The following is a 26,557-nucleotide window of genomic DNA, read 5'->3' as shown; positions in this document are numbered from 1 at the left end:
TTGTACTGATGATTCCCATAATAAAAGACATAGCTGTTTCATAAGCATATATAGCCTATGCTTTCTCAGGACCCTTGATGTCATGGTGGTTGGATTGACAAAAAATATTTCAGCAGCTAGATAAGCAAAGTGGGTTGCTATGGATGGTATTCTTTGTACCTTATATGTCAGTGTTGCATTTTATATTGATGGGAAATCTTTGTGGGGACAAAAACCTAACGAGTGGCTGGATAGCCTTCTTGCCTTGCTCTGGTTCTCTTAGGTTAAAGAAAGGCTGTGTCAAAGGGGGAGTGTAGGGGAAGCTGGTGGTGTTGCTACCTTACCTGGACAGATTTGGTGGAAAGATGGAAGCCTTATTTCCAGAACATGTCATTTGTACTGCTTCTTGTGGTTATATTACATTTGCCTTGTTAGACTAAGAAAAATGTAAGTGCCTCCACAGGATGTACTATGTTGTACAGCTTTGTACGAAAAGTGCAGCAGAGACCTGCATGGTGCTGGCTAGCCACTGTGGTTTCTGTTATGGAACCCTGAAGAGAGGAGGCAAAGCGGACCCCTCTTCCACCCCCAGGTGAACTGGGGTTGCATGCACTAAATTAAAAAAAAAAATCTCACAGATTAAGACAGAAAATATCTTTGGTAAAGTTCTTTTACACTTAGTACATCCTGTGACTTTCACTGTCACTGAGCATCTTCTCAAGAGCTGTATTTTTAACGTTTATTTTAATGCATTCTGGTTAGCATCACTTTACAGGATAGCACCTTGGCAAGAATGTGTATATGTGTGTGCCTCTGACCTTATGTTGTTTTTCTTGGTTATTTCCAAAGGTGTGTGATAGAAAAGGCTATTGATGGGCAGACTGTGTTCAAACTCACAATCTCTGAGAAAGAGACCATGTTTTATTATCGCACAGTAAATGGTTTGCAGCCACCAATAAAAGTAATGACACTGGGGAGAATTCTTGTGAAGAAATGGATTCATCTTAGTGTGCAGGTGAGTAAAATAAAAACCATTTAATATTTGTTGAAATGCAACATTTGTGTGAGAATGGTATAACTGTATAAATACAAAAGGGTAAGTTGGGGGATATAAATGATAACTTGAGTCTTGTAGGTAAGGATGTTAATTTGGGAGCTCATTTTGAGACGATTGCTAATTTCGCACTGGAAAGAAATGCTGTACCAGTTCTTCTGAACAAACAAAACTGAAAATTCTCACCCTTAAGAACACGAGTATTTGGGGTGAAGAAAAGCTTATTTCTAACGTTACCAATAAGTCTTGGGTCTCTGAGATTATTTCCTAAAAAAGAGAATGTCATCCTCCATCTATACGTGCTCATGTACTTATCTTAGAGGTGTGTCCCGTTAAATTTTAAAAACTTCTTACAGCGCACGTAAGTAAACATGTATGAGTTTGTGCAGGATCAATCAAGCTAGAAGGTTACAGAGCTATTACCTCATATTTTAAAAATATGATTCAGAATTGTTAAAACACAGTCCTTGTGTTCTAAAAGTCTTCTGTTGACATAACTTTTTAATAAGTGTACAAATATCCACTGAGGATAAAGCAAAATTGAGTTTGTTAAAATTTAAACTGTATGTACAAAAATCAGTAAACAAACACAGAAGAAATTAAAATTCAGTTATTTGCATGTCTTGTAATTCTCAACAGACCCTCTAGTAAATTCTATTTGTAAGCCAAGTTCAACTAATAATTATAAACCACAATTATCAGGTACTGAAATGTTTATCTTCTCCTTCCTTCATTTCCTTTATCCATTCTATTAAATTTTATTTGGTTTACAGCACAATCAAGAATAGTTTTGCTGCTTTCTTGAAACTTGCTAAAAGGTATTGACTGTGATTTGGATTTTTAGTGCTGATCTTGTCACTTGTAGGAAGTATCTAAGCTGACGTCTTGATTTTTTTGCAGTTTTCTTTTTTCCAGGATAACAGCGTGGTAGTGCGAATAAGATTTTGGCTGGTGGATTAAAAGAGTGACCTTAAGGTAGAACTAATGAACTTTACACTTCAAACACTCCAAGGGTGCTATATTACTGCTGCTGCTGTCAGCCACATTTTGTACTAGCCTCAGAAACTGCTAAATCTTGGGATAGCAAAGTGAAGAGTGAAGGGGCTGGATTTAAATACACACACATATCTTAAATTGTATTACAAAGAACCCTCAAACACTCTGTAGAATTTGGTCCTTTGTTTCTTTGGGGAAAGTTGTTCAATGCATAGCAGGAGTAAAGAAGTGTAGCTTCTAGAGAAGTTGTTCAATGCATAGCAGGAGTAAAGAGTAGCTTCTAGACCCTTAAAGGGACTGCAGGCTTAATACCTTTTCCAAGTTTCTGAGCTCAGGGTAGAACCTTATATTCTGTGATTTGTGGTATTGTAGGATTCAGCTTCCCATTAAAGATGATAGTGGCTGCAGGATGATCCATTTAGCACTAGGTCTGGCTATGAAACTTCAGGCAAAGTTTTTTTAGCAGCTGTCCAAAAGCATTTTTTTCTATAAATGCCAAATGAGAATATGAGAGAGACCACACGAATATGCAAAAGTAACATTCATATGGAAGTGTCTGGCTTCAGACAATAGTAGTATTTGATGATATATATTTATCATGATGATATATATTTGAATGTAGGTGTTTCCTTAAGCTGATGAAAAAGTCTTTTGAAGATAAAGCACTATGTAGTTTTATAGACATTAGTAATTTTAGTTTAAGGCAGTGGGAGAGCCTGGAGTTTACACCTAAAAGGACAAATGACCTGATCTTACCACAAGTGTGACTTTTGACTTCTCTGACTAACCAGCCTTCTCCCCAGGCGATGCCCGTGTGGTGGGTATGGGCGCTGCAGTGCGGAGGAGAGACCCTTCTGTGGGCTGTAGGTGAGTTACCGGGGTAGAGGCAGCAGAGGGGGCTGAGTGCAATAATGGCCTACTACTGCTTCGAGTTCTTCTGAGTAAGACAGACCACGCAGACTTCCATGCTGTCTTGTTGAGGCGAAACTGCCTCTGATACCTGTAAAGGATTAGCCATCTCAGTTCTGTGTCACTGCTGTAGGCGTAACCTTTATTTTCTAGAAAGACAAGCCCTAGGACTGAACTCCGTGGCTAGTAAATGAGGAAAGTTTGCAGTCATCCTGCAGCCGTGCTGGTTTTGAAGTAGGTATGGTGTTATCAATGTAGTTGCTATATAACCTCCTTCTACAGAAACAAAAAGGAAATTGTTGTTGGATGTGAAATGTCATGTATGTGGCTGTGATGTTTAGCCACAAGCTATTAGGTTTAACTAAACCAACAGTAGATTCAGCACCTTTATAGGTACTTTGCACAATTTGGAACGTTGTTTGGCATTCTTTTTATTGGGGATCTAGCCAGAGCTGGGTGACATGTCCTGATGTAAAAAAAAAAAACCCAAAAAACCAAAAAACCAAAACTATTCAGACTTGTTTGACAGCTTGCTTGATACGTTTTTTGGACTAAAAGAAAACAATGTTTGTGAATGTTCTTTTATGGGGCAACTAAGTACTGTTCCTGATAAGACAGTTGAAAATGTGGAATGGATATTTTCATGCATGTAACAAAACTTGTATATGTGGAAAAAGTGTAATTAAAAAAAAAAAAGAGCAAATAGCAGCATTGACATATTTGGAGTTGTAGGACCCCCTAAAAATCTCATCTGTGAATTTAAGACGGAGAGGGTTGGGATGCAATGCTGCTATGCTAAACAGAATTTTAAATAAAGAAATTATATTCTCTATGCATGAAGCATAGTAGGCACAAGCTGTTCAGATTCTTTTTTTAAAAAGTATGTACTTTTACAATTTTTAGGTAATGTAATTCAGATACCAGTGGTAACTGAAGGTGTATGTGGTAACAGCTCTTTTGTTTATTATGAAAATGTTTTGACTTTATGCCAGAGGTGTGGGCATCTAACCTTGACAGTTGATTGACATATTTGGAGTTGTAGGACCCCCTAAAAATCTCATCTGTGAATTTAAGACGGAGAGGGTTGGGATGCAATGCTGCTATGCTAAACAGAATTTTAAATAAAGAAATTATATTCTCTATGCATGAAGCATAGTAGGCACAAGCTGTTCAGATTCTTTTTTTAAAAAGTATGTACTTTTACAATTTTTAGGTAATGTAATTCAGATACCAGTGGTAACTGAAGGTGTATGTGGTAACAGCTCTTTTGTTTATTATGAAAATGTTTTGACTTTATGCCAGAGGTGTGGGCATCTAACCTATTGACAGTTGGTTTGGTTTCCCAAAAATTTAAGTTAGAAGCATTAAATGCTGCCATTAATATCCCTGGCCTTCAATATGCATGACTTTTCTGCTAGATGAAGCTTATTTGGTCCTTGTTTTCCCTGAGACTACAAGACTTTTTAACAGTGTAGCTTTTCTCTTAAATTCGGTGGTGGTTTAGGTCTGTGTAGGAAACGCAGGTGACAACAGTGGGTCAAAAGAGTTACCTTGTAAATTGTATTGGATATAAACTTGACCAGATATTCTCTGCAGCATATTGCAATGTTGTTCAAAGCCATGCACAGTATTGCATGTTTGACTGGTAGACAGGGAGAAAAAAGTTTTTGACATGACGCCTTGTTGCTCAGTCACTGCAGACCAAATTACAGATATGTCTAATTTGTGGTGAGTCTGATTCAGGACAAAAGCTTTTTACTGAATGCTAGCACTTACTAATATGGTTAGCAAATAGGAGTGTCTAATGGGTCCTGCCCCTGAGAAAAAAGCAATATTTGTTGGTTGGCTCACAGGAATTTATGCATTTTGTTTGTAACAGTGCGTGGGCGAAGGACAGGGGCGGACTGGCTGGCACACCCAGTGGCTGCAACCAAAGAATCAGGGATTGAGGCACAAAGCTTTGCATGCCAAGTTGGTGACAGGAATAACAGCTAAGGGAGACTGTGGGATTTGGTTTTGATAAGTGTTCACAGCAGATTTTTGTGTTTGTTTTTTAGCAGGTTGGTTGTAGTTTGTGAAAAGTGTGCGTGTAGGTGATGTAGCTGACCATGAGAGAGACCGTTCTTCCAAGGAGCTAGGGTCCAAGTCCATCTCTGAACACAGGTATGCCTAATATGAGACTGAATCGGGCCAAAGGTCTCCAAAGCCAAGCAGCCAGTAGGAGCTGGGAGCCTGCAAACAGGGGAGTTCCTGTGGTCAGTAGGAAAAACGGAAATATTTGTGCATAAATGCTAGGCAACAGACACCATGACAGGAGTGCGAAGTATTGGTTACAGATGTGAAACTGAGTTTAGAGAGAGCAGAAATATGGTAGGATGGCAGATATGTTTGGAATTCAGGTATAGGAGCATATGCCTATTCAGGAATGATAAAAATGAAAGCTAAATGTTGGAATAGCACCAAATAGTAATTAAATGATAAGAGGGAAGAAAAGAAGAAAGGACAGCACAGATTGAAAATAATTTCTTTGGAATAAAATAATTCTTGGGGAAGAGAAGGCTAGTAAATGAATTCTACTGAGGTAATCTAGGAATTTAAATCCTCGGGTTTGGATTTAGGTGTGTAATTTGTTAGAGAGAACTGCTACTAAGAACTGTGTCACTGCAGAGACTTACTCTCCAGTTTATAGCTGGGAAATTAAAGTTCTACTAACAAGAGCCGGGCCCAAACATTCCTGTATGTTCTGCATGAAAGGTTACTTCAACTAGTTGCTGAAGCAGAAAGTCTGGATACCAGCTTTGTTAAGTGATGAGAGCATTATTAGAGATATGGGTCTCAAAAATAATGTTGAGTATTCATAACTAGATTCAGACAAAATAGAAGAATAAACAGTTCTGTGGTTCTGTAGGTACACTTTTGGGTTTCAAAGAGAACAAACAAATAGGACTATTTTAATAAAACAAGGTGAACTGCGGAGCCCAGAGATTGAATGGAAAAAAAGGCCTGGAGGTTATTAAAAAAAAAAATAGAATTAAGAGGAATCTCTGCCCTTAAAGGAAAAAAAATTGGAGGTGTAGTGCCCAGGCTTATCTGAGTGAATAAGCACCTTTGCAGTTAGAGATGGCAGAGTCTGCAAGCACTGGGGAATGGGGAAGCAAATTCACAGAGAATGCTATGTAGGAACAGAAATAAAACTGTAAAGATGTCAAGGTGAATTAGACTTCGCAATGACTGTTAAATGGTAAAAAGTTCTTAAGATTTTTTTTGTGTGTGTGTAAGAAGGCAAGACCTGTGTACAGTGAAGCTGTGCTTGAGATTAAGGGTGATTTGAGTAAGGTCTCCAAACTAAGTAAATACTTTGCTTCTGTTTTCAGTAAGGATAATGATAACAGTCACAGAGCAAAAACAAGCTGGGTAACAGAAACGAATGTATGGAAACAGAAGTGATCATAAAGAGGTAGAAACATGAATTTGCAAGCTTATTGTGTACATGCTGATGCAATCAGATGATCTTTGTCCAAAAATTCTGAAAGAACTGGTACATAATATCCTTTGACAAAGAGATATTTTATGCAAATCTACCAAGTCAGAGATGGAGTTATAATGGTTATGTTTAGGCAGTGTCATGCATTGATGCTGGCCGGTAGCCAAGCACCCAGGCCCCCCTCACCCCCGCCAGTGGAACAGGGGAGAGAGTAGCAATAGCAAAAGTGAGAAAACTCACGGGACAAAATGAAAACAATTTAACAGCTGAAGGAAAGGGGGGTGGGAGGGGAACAAATGATGCAAAGGCAATCACCTGCCACCTCCCACAAGCAGACCACTGGCCCTCTGAGCTCTGAGCAGCAGCCACCTTGGAAGTAAAACCCCTGTCTCCCATCCTACCCTACATGCTGATGCAATCAGATGATCTTTGTCCAAAAATTCTGAAAGAACTGGTACATAATATCCTTTGACAAAGAGATATTTTATGCAAATCTACCAAGTCAGAGATGGAGTTATAATGGTTATGTTTAGGCAGTGTCATGCATTGATGCTGGCCGGTAGCCAAGCACCCAGGCCCCCCTCACCCCCGCCAGTGGAACAGGGGAGAGAGTAGCAATAGCAAAAGTGAGAAAACTCACGGGACAAAATGAAAACAATTTAACAGCTGAAGGAAAGGGGGGTGGGAGGGGAACAAATGATGCAAAGGCAATCACCTGCCACCTCCCACAAGCAGACCACTGGCCAGCCAGTCTCTGAGCAGCAGCCACCTTGGAAGTAAAACCCCTGTCTCCCCAAAGTCATCCTACCCCAGTTTTTATTGCTAAGCATGAGGTTTTACAGTATGGAATATCCCTTTGGTCAGTTTGGGTCAGTTGTCCCAGCTGTGTCCTCTCCCAACTTCTTGGCCCAACCCTAGCTTACCGCCGAGGTGGGGTGGGGGTGCAGAGTGGGAACAGAGAAAGGCTTGACACTGTTCAAGCACTCCTCAGCAATAGCCAAAATATTAGTGTGTTATCAATGGTGTTTTAGCCACAAATTCAGAACACAGCACCATACAGCGTGCTGTGAAGAAAGTTAACTCCATCCCAGCCAGAGCCTGTACAAAGAGGAAGGATAAAGGATCTTGGCAATGCAGACCTATTTGTCTTGACACAGTGGCATATGAGGATTTAGAAAAGACCTTTGAAGGAATAGATAAAGATGTGGAGCTAAATGAAAAAGGGGATAAAATGCAGTATGGATTTACTAAAGATAGCTCATCACTGTCTAACCTCTTAGCTTTTTTTGATGAGAAAACTGATTTTCAGGCAAAGTAAATGTGTCAGATTTCCTCTATCTGGAGTTCAGTTTAGCATTGATGTGACAACCCATGAGAAGTTGTAGGGTCAAACGGAATGCTCATGGGGAGGGTTGGCAATAGATACTGCTCAAAGGAACTTGCTTGTAATCCCAGGGAGGAGGGAGGCAAAAAAGCAATTGAGTTCCTTGAGAATTAGTCTTTGGACCAGCCTTGTGTTATATTTTCATTAATGATCTTGGCAGAAATATTAAGAGTGTACTGATAATACTAGCTGATAACATAACATGGAGAGGCATCATCAGAAAGAGGAACTGTAAGATGTCATACAGGAAAAATGGCATGACTGAAAGGACTAGGGTAACTGGCATGAAATAAAATTTGGTATTACAAAATGCAAAGTAATGAACTTGAAATCCCTCACAAAATCTTTTCCTAAGTAGTTAATCATTAGAAAATGACTGAAGTAGTAGTCCCAGGTAGTGATGATGAGTTACTGGCATGATGCAGCCACAAAGGCATGTGTTGGGGAAACATATCAGGAGAGGCATTCCCAGTAGTGAGAGAAAAGCATCATTGCTGCTGCTCCAGACTCTGGTGAGATTTCGTGCAAAATGTTGGGTACAGTTTCAGGCATTCATGTTTAAGGAATATAATTCAGAACAGAGTTACTAAGCCTATGATGACAGTGAAAGGCTCTATGCAGGCCTTACAGAAGATGATTTGGAGAACCTTCTTTTGGGAATTAACTACAGTGAAGAGTAGGAAGTCATACAGTTTTCTTCTCTAAAACTGTTGGAGTGTAAACACCAGGCAGAGAAAGGGACTGTTTAAGTTGGAAACTGAGTCTGTCCTATGGCAGCAGAGTGTTTCTGAAAAAGCATTCTGATCAGAATAGTGGGGATAAGAAAATGTTTGGGTTTTTTTTGTTTGTTTTAATTTCAATTCAGTAACTTTCATAAAAAGGGTAATGTGGTATAGTCTATCCAACAGGAAAAGACAGGCATTTATATCAATCAGTTGTTATGTAGGTGGACTGTGGGGTTTTTTTTCCATTTTCCTGTGATATGATTGTAACAACCGCTGCCAGCAGGATGTTGGACATAAGTCACTGATAGTCTTGGAATGGACTGTTGAAAAAGCTACTTGAGACTTGATGGCATCAGTTTAAGAATACCTTCATACTTTTTAATAGTTTATGCAGCCTTCTTGATACGCAGTATATTGCTGACAGAGCTATTGGCTATCCATTTCTTTGCTCTTTACACCCAATAAACATTTGAGAAAAGTCATCCTTGAAAAGTTCTGCCCAGGTAAGTTGAAGTGGATTTGCAACAAAAGTGAATTTAGACCATTTTTTTCTGCTCTCCAATTAATATGACTTATTTTTCTCTAATGATGTCTGCCTTTATTTTCCACTGCTTAGGATTTGTAAAGGAACTTATCTTTTCATTTTGCAATTTCAGAGAGTTTTGTTTGTTGTTTTTATTAAGGCCATAAATTGTGGATCCTGTTTCCTTGAAATTACTGCCGCTATTCTAGTTGATTCCAGTTGGTGAGGATCAAGTCGTACAGGCTTCTGAAAGTTTTAGAGTCCTTCTGTGTGTTTGATCTTGATTTAATGATATTTATCACTGTGTCTTTTCAGGTATATATTAGCAAAAACTCTGAAGGTACACAGTGGAGTAAAGGATATATAGCCTTAACTTAAAAGAATCTGGTATGCGCTGAAGTGAAACCTCAGGAAAACTGGTGTCTTAAAAAATTAACTTTTAAAGAAATAAAAAATTTGAAAGCATAGCAATGCATAATTAAGGCAAATTGTGTACCTCATTATATCTGCATAGTGATACCAATACCAGATTTGTGGCACTTAGTAACAGCAGCTCCATTATGTATTTTCTTTTTCAGATTCACTGTTAAGGGTGGCTCACTTTTCCTTTGATACTTCAGAATTTTTTTAACCAGTTAAGAAGAGTGGAATTTAAACAAGAATTTTCAGATACAGCCAAGGCTGCTGAAACAGGAGATTCTTTGAGAATATCAGATTGATGTATTTGCTTCATATTTAGTGTCTGCAATTATAAAAATAATCTTTTTACTAGCCTTTATTTTGCCTGATCATATCTATGTAACTCTGCCATGTTTTGGCAGACTATAGCACATTAAAAGCTTTAGAAAGTGAGTTTAAAATCTAAATGCAGAGAGGTAACCATGACTGAATTACTCTCCTGGGAGGAAAATGCTCTTAGAGTGCCTATTGGAATCAGCATTATCACTTCAATACATGTCAAATATGAGTCATTTCCTGGTTTAGGCAAAATTTCTTTATAAATCTTTAAATCTTCCAGTTCTTTCAAGAAAAGGTTAAAGTACTTATGATTTAATGAGACCGCTTTACATCATAACTGTTTGACTATCAAGAGAAAACTTGTCCTTTCCAATTTGTGAAATCCTTTTATTTTCTGCACAAGTTTTTGAATACTTTAAAATTTATATTAAAAGCAAAGAACCTGAGACTTAAAAGCAGGGAGAAAAGCATTTACTCTATACACTCTCTGTGTATGTATTACTAAATATGTGGTGTTTTAAACTGTATATTCCCTAAGTTTAGTAAGGACATGAGAAAGCAAGGAAGCATTTTAATTTAACAAATCACTTTGATCTCCTGTTTGAAGTCATCACTTACTATATATTAGGAGTAGTTTGTCAGTCCCAAGGAGGGAGGGAAGAGTTTGCATCATTTCTGCATATTAGAGCTTTGTGTCTATTACTTGCAATTGCGTGTTGAAAATATTTGGGAGGATGCAGTCTGTCCCTATGGTTGGTGCTACGCTCCCAACAGGCAGCAGAAATAAACCACGTTACAGTCTATGATGTATTTGAGTGTCTGTTTAGAGAACTGTTTCTAGAAACAATGAGAATAGCTCTCTTGGCAACTGGTTCATCGTTTCATCTGCTACGGTTGCAGGCCATTCAGATACTGCTGCTGAACTTGCAGCCTTGGGGTTCTTTGGTGTTAGTAACTTGCTGTGCTGCATTCAGAAGTCCTACTGTGGTGCTTGCCTCTTCTTCTCCTAGTCCATGGGTACTAGGATGTCTACTGTTTTTGTTGTTTTGAAAGCTCTTTGTTGTTATAACTTCAGCTCCTTGGGAAACTGGGATATTTCCTAGATGCCTCTATCTTCTCTTCACTTATACTGTCTCTTAAACTACTTCCTTTCTTGCCTGAATATGAGTTCAGGCAAGTTCTTGCATATTTGCAGATTTAGATTTACAGTCTAACAGCTGCCTGGGAACACAAGACAAGGAACTTTATCTGGGCCAAGATTTTAATTTCAGAGAATGCCAAAAATACAGGTTTTGTCAATGCCATCTTGACTACACTTCTGGAAATTGCAAATGTTTTTTCAATTGCAAATGCAAATCCCACTGAAGTCTGCCCAGACTCTATACTATATGTGGTAGGAATGGAATTAAGCCTTTGTGCTGGGAGGAGGTAGTAGTATTGAATGGTTTGCAGAAGCTATGCCTGATTTGTGTGGAGAGTTTCAGATGAGATGAAATCCATCAGGTGTGAATTTGTTTGACAAGCAGTTTGTTTCCTTATACAAAAATATGTGGCAGCCAATTAAATTGTATTTTTAATAATGGAAGCACTATGTTAAGAATGATTTGCCTTCTTTTTTTCCCTAGTCTCAAAGCTTTAAACATCCTGCAATTCTTAAGGTTGTATTTTGGGCATCTGGTGCATTTTTTCTTTTTTATTTAGCTTTTATTTTTAGATAAAAATGAGTAGAGATGAATAATGATCTGTGCTACTCTAGAGTTGGGGGGGGGTGGGGTGTTTTGGGTTTTTTTAATTAGAAAATAACTTTGTCTTCTTCCTAAGCATATCATATATTTTTTAGGGTTATTAATAAATGTGAATCAAACTTCTAGTGACCACTGTAATATGCAATACATCTATTTCTGTCGTGTCTAGTTACAGTACATAAAATATCATTTGTAAGCGTATTTTTTGTTGGAAAAAATTGTTATTTAATATTGTGGTGGCATATGAATCTAAAAGGTATGTCATACCATGTCTCCTTCTTAGAGGAGAATGTTTTGAAAGGTAAAGAAAAAAAGATGTTCTTCAAGTGTTCAAATTCATTATTAAGAAGAATAGTAAAAATTGCATAGCTGGAGTTAAAAGAACTGAGAGAAAGAGATGTGTGCTGTTTAACAGCATTCTGTGAATTAAACTGTGGTCATTAGAATCAACTATTTTCAGATTGCTAGAAATCTGGAGTCCTGCTGGGAGAAACATAAGCAAAAAAGTATTGTTTACACTAGTTAGCCCTTGATTCTGAACTAATGTCTTAAATACATCCTTACGTACACCACTGACAAGTGGGTTCCCAGGTATGTATTGCTTGGTGTAACATTAGGTACACTTCTGCAGCTGTATGACTGTTCTTCCATTTGTGTGCCTTCGGGTTGTGTAGGGAGCGAACTTTGAGAGATTGGAAGTAGCTGCATGTACTTGATATGGCTGTTGGTGTAAAACATCAAGATGACACTCACAGGGTATATCTACATTATCAGTTTTGTGTACGGGAAGAGTTCTTTTTGATACAGGTTTGCCTTCTGTCTATTTGGAGTCTTGCGTTACTGAAGAGCACTGCTGATGTGCTTGAATTTGATTCCTTTCTGGGGAGACCAAGCTTGAAGTTGTACACTGGAGTTATCACCATTTAGAGCACACCATTTGCAATGTGGGCAGAAGGTCTTCCAGAAGGTAGTTCTTGGCATGCACAGTGTGTGAGCAGAAAACTGGCAACTGGTTTGAACTTCTTTGCTGGTAAAGATGGCTCACAGATATTGAACCATTGTCCTTCCCTCTTTATGCTGTGCCAGTTGCTAAGTAGATGTTTTCACAAGATACTTGAAACTTTTTTGATAAGGGTCTAAAAACTTCATGAGTACAGCCAAATAGAGCAGCTGCTGCTTTTCCTGGTTATTTAAAAAAAAACAACATGTAATTACTACATTTGTTTCGGGTTTCTGTAGCTTAAAGACAGAGACTTAAGTCAGAAGTCTGATCAAGAAATGGAAGATGAAACTTCCAGATTGTCCTTTATGCAACCTCCATTATTTATGTGTTAACTCTCTCATACACATCTTACATTATCACCTGTGCATGCGGCAAATGGAAGGTGACATAAATTACATGTGTAGATCCTGTACAATGCAAAATCTATATGTGCTGGTGGCACAGTCCACAGGAGGAATCTTCTGGTAAGTCTTCATGTATCATTTTCTCATGGAAGCAAAGACTATTTCCTGGCACTGAACAACTTGCCAGCTTGGCTGGAAAATAGTAAGTTCTGGGATGGAAGAGGGGGAAGAACTCCTCCTGTCCGTGTATCTCGTTCCAGTACCCCAGCTCAATAATGCTGTAATTTTTGCATTGTTTAAGAACTGCTGTGTTGGTTTGACAGTCTGTCTATATAATCTGTCTTTGAGTATGAAAGAATGGATGCACAGAAACAGCTTTCTTTTAGATACATCACTGACCTGTTTTCTGACCACCAGTGTTTTTGAAGCTTCTTAAGCTAGACTATATTGAATAGCCACTGACCTATTTTTAGTTTAATAGTCTAGTTCTTTTTTATCATTTATATTTTGGTATTGCTAGTATCTTGTGGCACTGAGTACCTCATACGCAATTACGGCTGTATGAAATTGTTTTTTATTTTAAATCTGCTGTCTGCTAATTTCTTTTTGCCAATTTCTTTTGTCAGTTGCTTTCTTTTTATCATTCTTAAGCTATTTGATATTTTGGTTATAGAACTTGATTGCGAGTTATAATTGTTTATAAACTGGATCTCTCCTTACACTGAAGCCATTCTGCAGTTTGGTCATCCTCGCTGATCTTTTCTGAAACTTTTTGGGGTTATACTATTATAATTTTGGGGATGTAAGGGTCAGAACTCCACTTGTTATTCCAGATACTTTGCACCATAAATTTCTAAACAATGAAATTTTGTGGTTTTGTTCTTAATTTCTTTCCCGATAAGGCATGTGTTTCCTCTTTGCCGTTGAGCATTTTGCTCATTAGTGGATGACTATCTATAGTAACTCCAAGACCACTTTTTCTGAGCAGTGATGCTTCAGAACTTAATGTTATGTTTACATAGTTAAGAATATTTTTCTCATGTCTACTACTTTGTGGTTAACACATTTAGTCTGCTACTTTATTGCCTGTTCCTTGAGATCCTTTTGTAACTTTAAAGTAAGCTTTGACTCTTACTGTCTGGATGCATTAACTACATCCTTTTTCACCTCACTAACCACTGTGTTCAAGCCTATACAAAATGTTAAATAGCAGAGACTGTTGGAGTTACCTACTGATAAACTTCTGTCTGTGCAAAATGTGGACATTTAATCTCTACCGAGTTTGAAACCTTTCTGGAATGCCAGTATATTATATTGGTCAGTTCTTCCTTATCCACATGCATCTTAACTGTTTCAAGGAACTCAAAGTTGGATCCTGATTTCCTTCCACAAAAGCCACATTGCTTTTTTAAGTATACAATATTTATCCATGTGCTTTTCCAATCAATTCACCCTGTATAGACTTGATTTGATTGATTATCAGAACAATTGCTCCAAGACCTGGTCACGCATCATGTCTATAATTTTAATTTCTGCATCATTCTTTGATCTGTGCAGGGCTAATTGAAAATTGTATTTTCTGTTTCTGCTGCTTTTCTGATCTCCCATTGAATCTGAAGGTGCTGGTTTTTGTCTTATATTTTAAAAAATGGTCTGGAATACCAGCTTCTGTAGTATGTTTTAATACAGTTAGCTCATTTACCTTATCAAAATTTGAACTTTCTTTAAGGTATAGCAATACTTTTTCAGTGGTATGATCTATGTAATTCCTGACATTCAGGTTCAAACATCTTAGGCTTTAGATTTTAAAGACAGGCATATTTTGTCATGGTCTACAGTCTACATGCATGCTTAATTAGTGATTCTATGATTCTATGATTCTACATGCATGCTTAATTAGGACTTTTTTTTAGATACTTTAAAGTTATTTTTTCCCTAAACTTCATTGGTTTCTTTCCTAATTTGATAAAGAAGTAAACTGGTCCTATTTGGGTGTAGGAGAAGCTTTACCCTTCTTTGATTCTGTCTATTCGAGAGAAGTGTCTCAATTCCGAATTGACCTAAATCTTTTTTCCACGCACTGTTTGCTTGGTTGTGTGTAGAATTATGCAACCTTGCTTGTCTGACCCTTTGTGATACTGGCAGCATTTCAAAGAATGGCACTGGCTTTGATCTTCTGCCTCCTGAATTAAAGCCAAAATATTTTCCTCTTGAACCTCTCCTCTCTCCTTTCCAGTGGTATTTAGGTGTACCATCACTATTGACTCTGATTGTAGATGGCCTATATATCTTGTGAGGTTCACTGTCATTGCACCTGTAGGCAAATCAGCATGTGATATTCAGTGGCAGCATAGATTAGCCTATCAATATTGCTCCTAATCTGACATTTCAGAAATGCAAGCTTCTGTTTCTCTCCACTGAAATTCTTACCCTGAAGATTTATCCTCAGTACTCGGAGATATGTGCCTTTCTCTTTCTAGCTTGATGACCATGTCCCATGGGACTTTTGTGGTTCTTGGAGTCAGGACTGGTCAACAGAAAAAGTCTCTCATCTCTCTGAGCTTCTCTAGGTGGCCTGCTTGAGTCTTGATAGTAGATATTCTGTCTCTTCACGTTAGTACTTACTTGTGCCTTATGCATGTACCTCTTGTCTGTAAGGGAGGTAATTATGTATGTAACAGGTCGGTAAACTGGATTACCAGTCTTCTGCTGGACTTCTAAGTGCATTTTATTGTATTTGAAGGGCTTTTATCCTTTTCCTTAAATTGTGTTTATTGGCATCCACATCTTTGCTGTTGATCAGTAACCTCCCTGGCCTTTCCGTGCCTTAAGTCGAGGCCTATATGCTAAAGTGCACGGGAAACAACTGTGAACTTTCTGAGCAGCCTCCCCTGGTCCTCTCCTAGCCCATCTCCAACAAAATGTCGTTGAGGGAGCTGCTGCATAAATGTTTTCCTTTAGCTTTTTCCAAAACTAAGCTACCAACAATAAGCTACCAAAACACAGCCCTCCTAAGTCAGGTTTGGTCTATGTTCAGTTAACAGCACAGTTTGGATCTACTGCAAAGCTTTGCTGGTAGGATGCTTAGTAGCTCTGGAGAAAAGCGGTTATTATTAAAAAATGAAAACTGAAGCTTACAGTGAATTGTAATCAAAAAGAGTGTTGGAGAGTTACAGTACAAAGAAATAGTTGAATGACCGTTTCTAAAGGAGTTTGTGATGGAAGGAAGAAAGCAGGGCACAGAGGAGGAGGGAAGGGCCTGAAGTAAGGTTGTTGGGAGGAATATGAAAGGAATCAAAGGCAGAATTTTGTGGATCCTTGACCATGAAGAGAAACTAAGCCTTGAAAGAAAAGATGAGACTTTATTTGCAAAAATCCCCTGACTGGATACATGGAACTTTTGTGGTGAGGCATTCAGAGGGCAAGAATAATTGCTTTCTTCTTATGTAAATCATCACAAAAAGAGACAGAGGGATGGATTTTCAACCTTCTAGTCCCAGCAGAGCTGTTCAGCTGTTGTAGAACCAATGTATTCTTTCATTAAATTTGGGAATGACTTACAAGTCCCAGTACTGAGCAGTGCAAAGTGGTGCAAAATTCTTCACATATAATCAATTCAAAAGACTAATATTTAATCTACAGCTGATAGTGTAATAATACAGGTTTAATAATTGTACATTAGTAACAGCTCCCTTCGTTTTTGTGGGTATCTGCTTATTCTTTGACTAGTGAAGCACAGAGACTTTATTCGGAAGGGACGTTTCATTTGACATCTACATCTCATCCCTAATTTACATGATTACAAGTAGTTCAGGAAAATTCAGAATCAGTGGTTGTGCTGTATTTTAAATGGAGGGGGCAGAGAGAAAATGTGCATTGTTATGAGATTATTTAAAATGTGCTTTCAGACCTTTTGTTTCAATTAATTTTTGCAAGTCTATTTTATGTAACTGTTTTAGCTGCTAAAAAGCAGCTTGTTGAATCCTTAATACTTGTCTCCTTTCATGTTACTGTAGTGATCATCGGATCTTGGATCTGATTTGTTCTGTGACTTGGGGAAAATAGAGTCATTATGCAGCAAGAAAGCAATCGTTCTCCATGTATTTTCGGATCTGATGACTATTATCCTCTTATTATGTTTTATTGTTTGGAATTCATTTGCAGCACAAGAGTCACTCGTTAAACCTTTCCATGTAAAAAGAACAGAGATTGATCAGTGGTTGAAACAGTAGTTAGAGTAAAGCTTATTTGTTAATTACTTTAGTTTTTAACAGAATCTGTATTTGCAGTCTTGAGCTCTTGGGTTCTCTCTGCCACTCCCCTGCCCAGATAGGTTTATTCTGTCCTGAGGCATCAGTAATAGATTGATAGAGCTCTTCTGACACAGACAATAAAGAATATTTTTCATTGGTACAGTGCTGGGTAGGGTAGAAAGTGGCAGAGCTGTAGTTAACCATTTTAGTATTACTTCATAGTACTGAAATACTGGTGAAGTATTCACCAACAAAAGATTAAATGAAAATTGCCAATTTGTAATTGGAATGCATACTCTGTGGCAGAAGGATCACTAATCTCTGATTCAACTGTTTATTTTAAGACAATGTTTACTTATTTAAATACGAATTCTTTAAAAATACAGACCGTTTCAAAAGCTGTCTCTTCACATTGATCTTTCTTTGTCTTTGGCCTTGTTTATCAGATAATTGACAGTGTGGGTTATATTACTCAGTTTTTAACACAGTACTAAAATTACCCTTGTCCAAAAAATTAATGACATACCTGATTTTTATTTTGGATCCTTCTGCTTGCTGTTACTTGCGTTTTTGCATCTTAAAGGCTTTATTCATGAAATAGGTATTAGTTTGTCTCAAACCTGTAAACAACCTTATGGATCAGTCTGCATTCCAGTTGCTTTGTGATTTTACTGTTTGGGGTCAAATTTGTATTAATACATGGCTTGTTCTTGAACAGAGTGTTAATTGCTTCAGGAGCACTCCAGGGTTCCATCTTTTTCTTGCCCTTCCCCCCTCCCCAACTTTTCTTTTTTAAATTTATGTTGTTCTTCAGGGAATTCAAGCTGAACTAGTGGGTCTATGCACAAAAAGAAAGACGTGGATTGAAGGAAAACCATTTCCCGTTGAGAAGGGATTAACATTGTAGGAGATAGTGAAAAAGAAAAGTAAAGGAGAGCAAAAAGAGAAGCTAAATATCTTTTATACAAATGCTAGGAGCATATGTAATAAGACTGCTGAATTGGAGTGACATGTTTTCAAGGATAAGAAAGATATTATTGGAATAAGAGAGACAACCAGGAAAATGAAGGAGGATTTAAAATGCCAAGATACACAGTTTTAGTGAAGGGAGAGCTAATATAAAGCTGGAAGAGATGTAACAATATTGCTGAGGGATGATACTCAATCTGCAGTAGGAAACACCCCTGTCTGCCCCCCGCCCCACATTTTTTTCCCTTCTTTTTAAACTAAGTTCAGTGGTTTGCCTACAAGGTAAGGACAATTTATGTAGCTGTGGGTTTGCCTACAAGGTAAGGACAATTTAATGTAGCTGTGATTCTTGGCGGTGGTACGAGACTTGCAGGTGCTCAGAAAAAAAGCCCAAGCAATAAAAATATTTAAGACATAAAACGGGTCCCTAAGAAAACCAGAACTTTGATTTGAAGAATGCTGGGATATTGAGGAGGAGATAGTAGGAAGAGAGATTGTTAGAGATCAGTTAGGATATTGACTGTGTTAAAACTACAAATGAGAGCATGTTTCCATTGTTGCTGTAAGGTTGTTGCCTTTGTACTGTTTCTGAAACAGTACAGAATATTGTCACTTGTCGTGGAAAGACTGCGAATACAAATCTGTATATGGAGATAAGAAACAAAATCAAATGATCATAAAATCATGACATTTGAAATGGTCATGGGGTGGGGGTATGTGCTAGATGGAGGAAGCAGCCCTGAAGTTATTGATTTTAGCAAAGCTAACTTTGAAGGAAAGCAAAATGCTCCTGGGATTTTTGCCTGCAATCCTGTGATGAATGGGAAATCCACTCCACACAAGTAGAGAGTACAGAGTGTATAAAACACGTAGAGAGGCTGCAATTAAAATTCATCCCAGTTAAGTCAAGAAAAGGAAAGGCCGATATGGGCCTGAGGCAAAAGGAGGAAAGGCAAAGAGACAACTTGCCCCTCCTGACCTTATGCTTTTTCCTTCCCCTTTGCTGTTCTTTGCCATTTCTTCTGCTGTCCCTTTATCGTCTCCAGCCCTTCTGTTTTAAGACAGTTTTGTCGCTGTGGTCCCCTGATGAGGTTTCTTCCTCAAGTCTCTGTTTTTTTTACACTGGATTTCTCAGAGCATAGGCATAACTGTTCAGGGTGCTCATAACATGGGTGTGAGTCTCTCTTCCCCCCTTCCCCCCAAAATACTTACACTGTGCATCCCCTTAAACACGGTTGCAAGCTGTATGTAGTCAACATATTTCCTCCTCTTCTCCAACTTCCTTTATCTGTTTGTGGCTCTGGGATGAATTCAATTCACTGTTTGGTGAGCGAAGGCATGAGGCAGCAGGAGCTGGGGAGGGCAAGCGAGTGGGTACATAACAACTCATGTAGACAGTGGGGCTATATGAAAATTTTTAGAAAAAGACGCTGTGCTGCACTGGAGCATCTACCACTGAAATGGCAGGAGTTCTCTGAGAGAGAAGGGTCAAACAAGCACATAGATGGTTGCAGGTGGTGGTCCTTTCTTTTGTGCAAAGTTAGGATACAAGTCGGGTCTTCTTTTGGGACCCAGCATGCAAGATGCTTTATTGTCCAACATCCCACATACACCCATTATCAGACATCTTGTTTCAAGGTGTAAAGGACAGCTGTGCGGACAAAAGTAAATTTAACATATTTGAGGTCTGAATCTTGGCAGGTAAAATGGCATTGCTGAAGCTGAAGGCAGTTTATAGCAGCTGACGATCTGGCCCTTAACAAAAGCAAACAGTTTGAACAAATTTTGATCTGGCATTTTATTTTTAAAGGGTGAACAAAGATGATAATAGCAAAAGTGGGTTTTGGAGAGAGATTTAATGGAACAGTGATGAAAGATCGAGTGGTCTTTTTCTGTCAGTAAATCTGTATTCTCTCTTTTTCTTTTTTTAAGTCACAGTGATTTGTTAACTGCAGAAATTGGCAACAGGCGGAGACCATGTGGTCTTATGGCATCCAGCTGATGACCAGTTTCTGAAGATGGTATGAGGGATCATAAAGTTTAGTTCCACGTGTATTGTGATGATAGTTGCATCTATATTTAAAGCGTTCTGTCACTGAAGCACTCTTGGTGTTGTCAGATGTCTATTGGACTGGATGAGCTGCAACTTCTTGCAATTGAATGTCAATAAGACCAAAGCAATTTTGGTTGATTCATAGCACCAGCTTAAGCATATTCACTTGCACGGATTACATTTGACAGATAGTTACCTTCAGCTGAACTCTGTGGTTAGAAGCCTTGGTATACTCTTGACAGTGAGCTTAGAGCTGATGCCTTATGTTTATTTCATATCCTGTTTTTGCCTTCCTAATACTGCATGTGTATGTCTACATTTAAATAAATTCACAGCTGAAATACTAGTCAGTTCACTTGTTATCTCTGGACAGATTGTTGTGATGAGTCAATTTCAGTATTTAAAAAATGGTGTTTTTTCCCATTTAGGCAGTTTTAATTTCAAAAGCCATCTAATCGAGGATTTTTTTTTTATCAGGAACTCCTGGAAAATTGTCTGTCAAAGTCTAACAACAAGAGTAAAAGAAAAAAAAAAAAGTAGAGGACAAAACCAAAGATGAGAAAGTATTATTCCTTTTGGAATGTTTTTTCCTGGTTTTCTACCAGTTTGCTGGCCTGCGGGAAAATCTATTCAACACAGGTGTTCTTACCCTGTTATGTTAGTGAAAGTTAAAATCCTCTGGATTCTGCAACAAGATTGTGCACAGTGTCATCAAATACTGATGTGTGTGCGCATCCCCTATAAATCTTGTAAAGAAAAGTGTCTTTCCAGGTCTTTTCTTGTAATGGTCCTAAAATAGTCTGGGTTAAAATACAGTTAAACTCACTGATTCGGTTAGTTGATCCTGCTTATGGTGAACTTAGTGTATTGAAACTTCATTTGGAGCATACTGAAGAAGAATTAAACTTTTAAATTGTTTCAGACCATTTCCCTATGCAGGCTCCTAGTCAGCTTAAAGCAGCATCCTGATTTTGAAGAAAAATTCAGTGATTTAATGCCAAATAGCTTGTGTGTATACTGTTTCCACTCACAACTTCAGTTCCTGGTTTTAAAGGCTGAAGGTGATTTTCCTGTAGAGCTTAAGGAGGTGCTAAAAGGGAGATTTTGGAGTTTTTACTTCCTTCTCTCAGTGAAGAATAGGAATGCAGCATCCTTGAATTTTGATATGAATGAAGTAAAAATAAAATACTTCATAAATTAAAGCATTTGTAGTTGCATATTTCGGCTAGACTGGCATGCTCTGGTGAGAGGGCAGAGTTGAGTTTATATTTTTTGCTACGGTTAGATAATGAATCTCAGCCTAGAACTACGTTGGCAGGGCTTCCTTCTGAAAATGACAGAATGGTTGGAAGTAAAGGAATCTCCCCTAAGCATGAATGCTAACTTACGCACTTTCTTTTTTAAAATCGTAATAATAAATTCCCTGTCTGTGCTGTTATTTAAGTCCGTGGTTGCAATGAATGGCCCCAAGCCCTCTTTGTTTCCTTCCTGTAAAATGCTTTTTGGCCTGAGAACCAAAGATGTGTGAAAAGCATCACACTGAAACCTACATAGATGCCAGGGTTGCAGCTTGCCTCTATCTTCTTGTGCTCTTTTCCTTCAAGCTTGAAGCCAAGTTGCTTCAAAGGCTTGAAATACAGAGGGGTAGGTAGTAGGTTTGGGTTTGCTCAGAGGTGCAGAGTTCTTACAGCTTAAAAAACTTCATTTTTTGCCATGTGAGGGTGGTATAGGATTTGAATATGGAAACACAGGAATTTAGGCATGTGAATAAAGACATTTAATAATAGCAGGTAAAATAAATTTTATTATGTGCGTATCTTTTGCATTTGCTATAAGATAATGGGCAAACAATCTAAAAACAGCATTGAAGATTTTAAGTAACTGTAATGGCTATATAAGGTAGTACTCCTTTTCTCCTGTACTTGTAAGAAAGAGAAATGCATTTGAAATCAAAACAGGGTTCTAGCTGAAGCAGCACCAAGCTCACGGGCAAACTCGTCAGGAAGTTCTTTTACTGCTATAGAAGGTGCCATTTGTTTGTCAAGTGTTATGCAGATAAATTATCTGAGCTGGCTTGTCCTCCTGGATATTATTCTTTAGTTTCCATACCCCTCCCTCCCCCTATGCCCCTGTCCCTGCTAACATGGTTATTAGCATCTTTTTTTGGTCTATTTGAGAACAAGATCCCAGACAAATTCCTCCTGACATATTCTTGTTCTCATATGTTGCTACATAAATTCATTATCTCTTGCCAAGCTTTAGATCTGCCAAGTTCCCTCTGTGTTGTCTCAATTTTCATTCCAAATAAAAAAATTAAAATGGAAAGAGCAAAAGACTAAAAGTGAACTCTTTTTATCTTAGAGTCGCAAGCTTTGTCTCTGAGAGGGGGAAAAATAAAAAAAAAAAAGCACAGGGGATTTTGATGTAAGACATTTGCCCAAACATCCTTAGCAATAACGTCATCACTGCCAAAATGTACTTAAACTACAAAAATGTACGATAGTGCTTATTCCTGAATTATCCATTCAGCTAAGGTTTTAAATTTGGGTTAGGCTGCATGTGGTACGTTGTAAGGAGAGATAAGCAATATAAGACTGTACGAGCAGGCTGTGCATCAGTGCTGGTGAGTAATGTGTGGAGTAGGAGGTGGTTGAGTGTGGCGTGGAATCCTGACGCATCTGCAGAGGTTCAGCTGTGGAAACTGCCGCACCTCTTTATTTTCTAAAGCAGTCATAAGGTGGCTGACAGAGAGATTACCTGACGGCTTGGGAGGAGTAGAGGAATTTTGGGATAAACCGTTTATTTTGTTCCCTGTTTGTATTAATGTTTGAGGAAAAATAGTCCTTGGGGGCATGGAATCTGCTCCCACCTGTATTCACTACAGTTTTTGTGGGTTTTTTTTAAAAAAAAAGCTAAATGTAAATGTAGTAGATTAAAAAGGAGAAATAAAAATTAGAATAATGCAAAATAAGAAGAATAAGGCAGAACTGGGGTGTAGGAAAGGAGCCTTTGAGATGGATGTTCAAGATGCGTAAATTCTGCAATTTATTCAGTGAAGGAAGGAAGGTGTTGAATTGTGGCAGAAAGTTGTCTGCCATTTCTGATGCATCAATTTACGGGCACATAGATGTCCAGATTTTTGAAAATATGTAGAATGCAGCATTGTGGTTTTTGGTTGCTAGCTCTGCTTAAATCACAGCTGAAAGCAAACTTGGATTCATGCTAGTGATTTCATCCTATTTTTTTTCCCCAAAATTCCATTCGTCCACTTTGTGTTGCTTAAGTCTGTATCACTGACCTTTCCTCTTTACAGAAATTCACTGACGAAATATTAAAGCTGCGTGGAAGCCTTTAACTGCAGCTTCAGCAAGATTTGCAATTATGCAAGAAAATACCAAAATACATACCTGTGTGAGTCTCATCTCTTTGATATGCAAAAACCCTTTACTGTATCTTTTATTAACTGATACGCTTCTGTTTCACACCTGCTTTCGCAGAGTAGAGATGTGAACCCACAAGTCCTCCAGTGGTAGAATATGCTGTATATCTTTATATGAGCAGGCAAAAGAGCATATTTAGACAGGTTGAAGGTGAAAAAGATTTTTATGCTCAGGTTTCTGATTAGACCGTTATAGCAGCATCACTAATTCCCTTCCTTCCACCTATTGTCTTCCCTCATCTGTTGTCATCAGTGGCCACTGTTGATTTGCTGACTCTATTATAAGTATTCAAGGAAGCCACAGGCCTGTCAAGTTGGTCATAACCTTAATCTGTTTTCTCACCTTGGGAGAAAAAGTGTTAATACACTGTTTCTATAGAATGAACTCATTGAAAAAGTTCCTGATGCAACAAATCTGCAATATCTTTAGAAGAAAAATTTTTTTTCTGAATCTTGGTTATTCTAACAGATAGCAAGCTATGTTTAGGTGGCAACTTTTATAAGAACCATACCAAATAAAGTGACAGTAAGCGATTGTAACGGTATGTTGTGTAGTAATTTTTGAGCTGGATGAGTCGCAACTTCTCCTGATTTCTCATAATCTCTGATTCCTCATTATTTCTGAATGATTAAGCAAATCATTTATGCTAACTTCTGCTTTCATTTACATCTCTGTAAAGCCTGTGTAACTTTATTGATTCTGGAGTTGCTTTAGCTTTTATAGCAACTAAGGGGAGGGGTTATTTCTGCCAGTTTGCTGATCTGGAAAATAAATGGAAGATTTTTTTTTTATTTTTTTTTTTATGCCTTACAGGTAAATTGTATAGCTACCTAATTGCTTTTCATAAACCACTTTAAAATTCTTCATATTATGTATCACCTTCTTTATAATAATAAAATTATGTCTATTTCTGAGAAACTTCTTGCTGTGCAAATAGAGCTTATTTAAAGGATAAACTAATACAGACTTGAGTTTTCTTACAGGTTTTTTTGTTCACTTACTTGGAGGAGATTTTGCTTGTTTTCTCATGTTTGAGAAACAGGCTTTATGTTTTAGTTTGTATTTAATTGTTAAATTTAGCTTGCATTTGCAGCTATGCAGTTACCTCATATTTGGAAGAATCTTGTTCACTGGCTGGTACATATCATAGATCCCTGAACTGCTTCACTTTTATCTTATTTGAAAACAGTGGTGTCCATTACATGTCCATTACAATGTATTGCATTTCCTAGTATTTATCTGAAGATGAATTTTTGGTCCTTGTCCTTGTTTTATATGTGTCGGTCATTCCTGCCCCTGCCATCTGAGACTTTCTTTGATGGTATAAATAGCCTTAAGAGCTGAAGTTACAGTTGAAGTGTTTGCCATCACTAAGTTGGCTGGATAACTAAATAGGCCAGGGTTGGAATCATTTGGCTTGAATGACTGGAAAAGATTTTTTTTTTTTTCTTTCATTTTTGGTGCCAGAGTTCTCTCTATTGTGGAACTCCTCATTTATGGCCTGCAAATCTGGGAAGAAATCCATCTGGTTTCTTCATCTGTCTTGCCAGACACTGTGATCTAGTTATTAGAACAATAGATGATGAGAAGAAACTTTAAGATTAAATTGTATTTTATGGTTACTAGGAGCTATGATGAATAAGAGTAAAAAGAATGTATATTTAACTAGTAGAAGAGATTAATGTTGTCTTGAAATAACTCCCCTTAATTTATCTGTAATATTTTAATAAATCTTTCCCGTGCCATTAAATATTGGGATAGGAAAGATAACTTAGAGGGAAAGATTGTACTTACTAAAAAACAGGTATGTCTTTGAAACATATAATAATTATAAATTCTAAAACATCTGGGGAAGAGACTACCGCATCTGTTGGTTGTATGTCATTTAGTGCAGTGGAGTTTTGATCTCTGGTTAGTGATCTTGAGCTCTGCTATGATAAATTTAGGTATTCTGTATTATTTTTTAATGGAACATAAAGGATTTTTTTCCATGTCTTGCCTTCCTATCTTACTTATTAGAAATAATTTTGCACAAGGTATGTGGGTAGTATTAATATTAGGACTTATTTTTAATGGAAAAATCTTACTGATGCAAAAAGATTATAGCGTCCACTGAAGAATTCACTTAACTTCATTTATTTTGGCTGAAATGATGCAATTCAGTACTATACAGAAGAGACTAAAACTGTCTCAGTTGCCTTTATATATATGTAACAGGACATTTTGATGACAGGAGGGTTAATGTGCGTGAAGAAAAAGTGTATGTTGCTTAAATGTGCCAGATATCACACTTATATGTAGCAATGTAATATATGTGTGTGTTATTACCTGAAAGCCAAAACTTTGTAGATTGGGGTCTCAGAATTCCCCCAAATTGGCTTTGGCTTGGAAAGTGCCACAGTAGCTCAAAAAAAGGGAATCAATAGAGCTGTGTCTTTTACTTGATACCCAAAATGTGTTCTACCTCTGTGTTAATGAAGAGGAATATTAGGCTTTTTTTGAAAAGCATATTGATAATTTTTATTGAAATACTAAATATTTTTATTATACCTATTATACTGTTTATTTATACCTGTTATACTATTTATTTATTTATACATTTATTACACCATTATACATTATACCTGTAGACAACACTACAGTTCAAGGCTTAAAAAAGAGAGAAAGAAAAAAACCATGGTATTCTTGACTCAGTCTATACAGTGAGCGCCTTTGGGGGAAGTACAGGTTTTTGCATTCAAGGACCAGCTATACAAAATCATGCAAAAGAAATCCATGGAAAGCTACTAAATGTATAGAAACCATGTCTGGCTGATGAAGTCTCTGAGCTGCCAGTGGTTTGAGGTTCAGCAAGTATTCAGGAGCAGCATCATACATGCCTGCCGTGCTTCTATATGCTCCCCTGCTTCTGCTTATTGCCATAGTTAGTCCCTCAGTCGAAGCCGGCACAACTGCTCT

General features: G+C 37.7%; 1 protein-coding gene across 1 annotated transcript in view; it reads left to right on the top strand.

The window, feature by feature from the left end:
* The window catches only part of LOC103896923 (usherin-like), a gene marked incomplete at its 3' end in the record, with an annotated part of 118,972 nt that overhangs the window by 27,374 nt on the left and 65,041 nt on the right, over nt 1-26,557 (top strand). Inside the window, exon 3 of the mRNA XM_009276851.1 lies at nt 829-994. Coding sequence (XP_009275126.1) covers nt 829-994 — 166 coding nt within the window. The remainder of the gene's footprint in view (nt 1-828; nt 995-26,557) is intronic.

This window comes from Aptenodytes forsteri, unplaced genomic scaffold, assembly GCF_000699145.1.
Source record: "Aptenodytes forsteri isolate BGI_AS27 unplaced genomic scaffold, ASM69914v1 Scaffold465, whole genome shotgun sequence".
Lineage (NCBI taxonomy): Eukaryota > Metazoa > Chordata > Aves > Sphenisciformes > Spheniscidae > Aptenodytes > Aptenodytes forsteri.
Note: the sequence above shows the minus strand (reverse complement) of the source record. Positions and strands in the feature narration are given on the sequence as shown.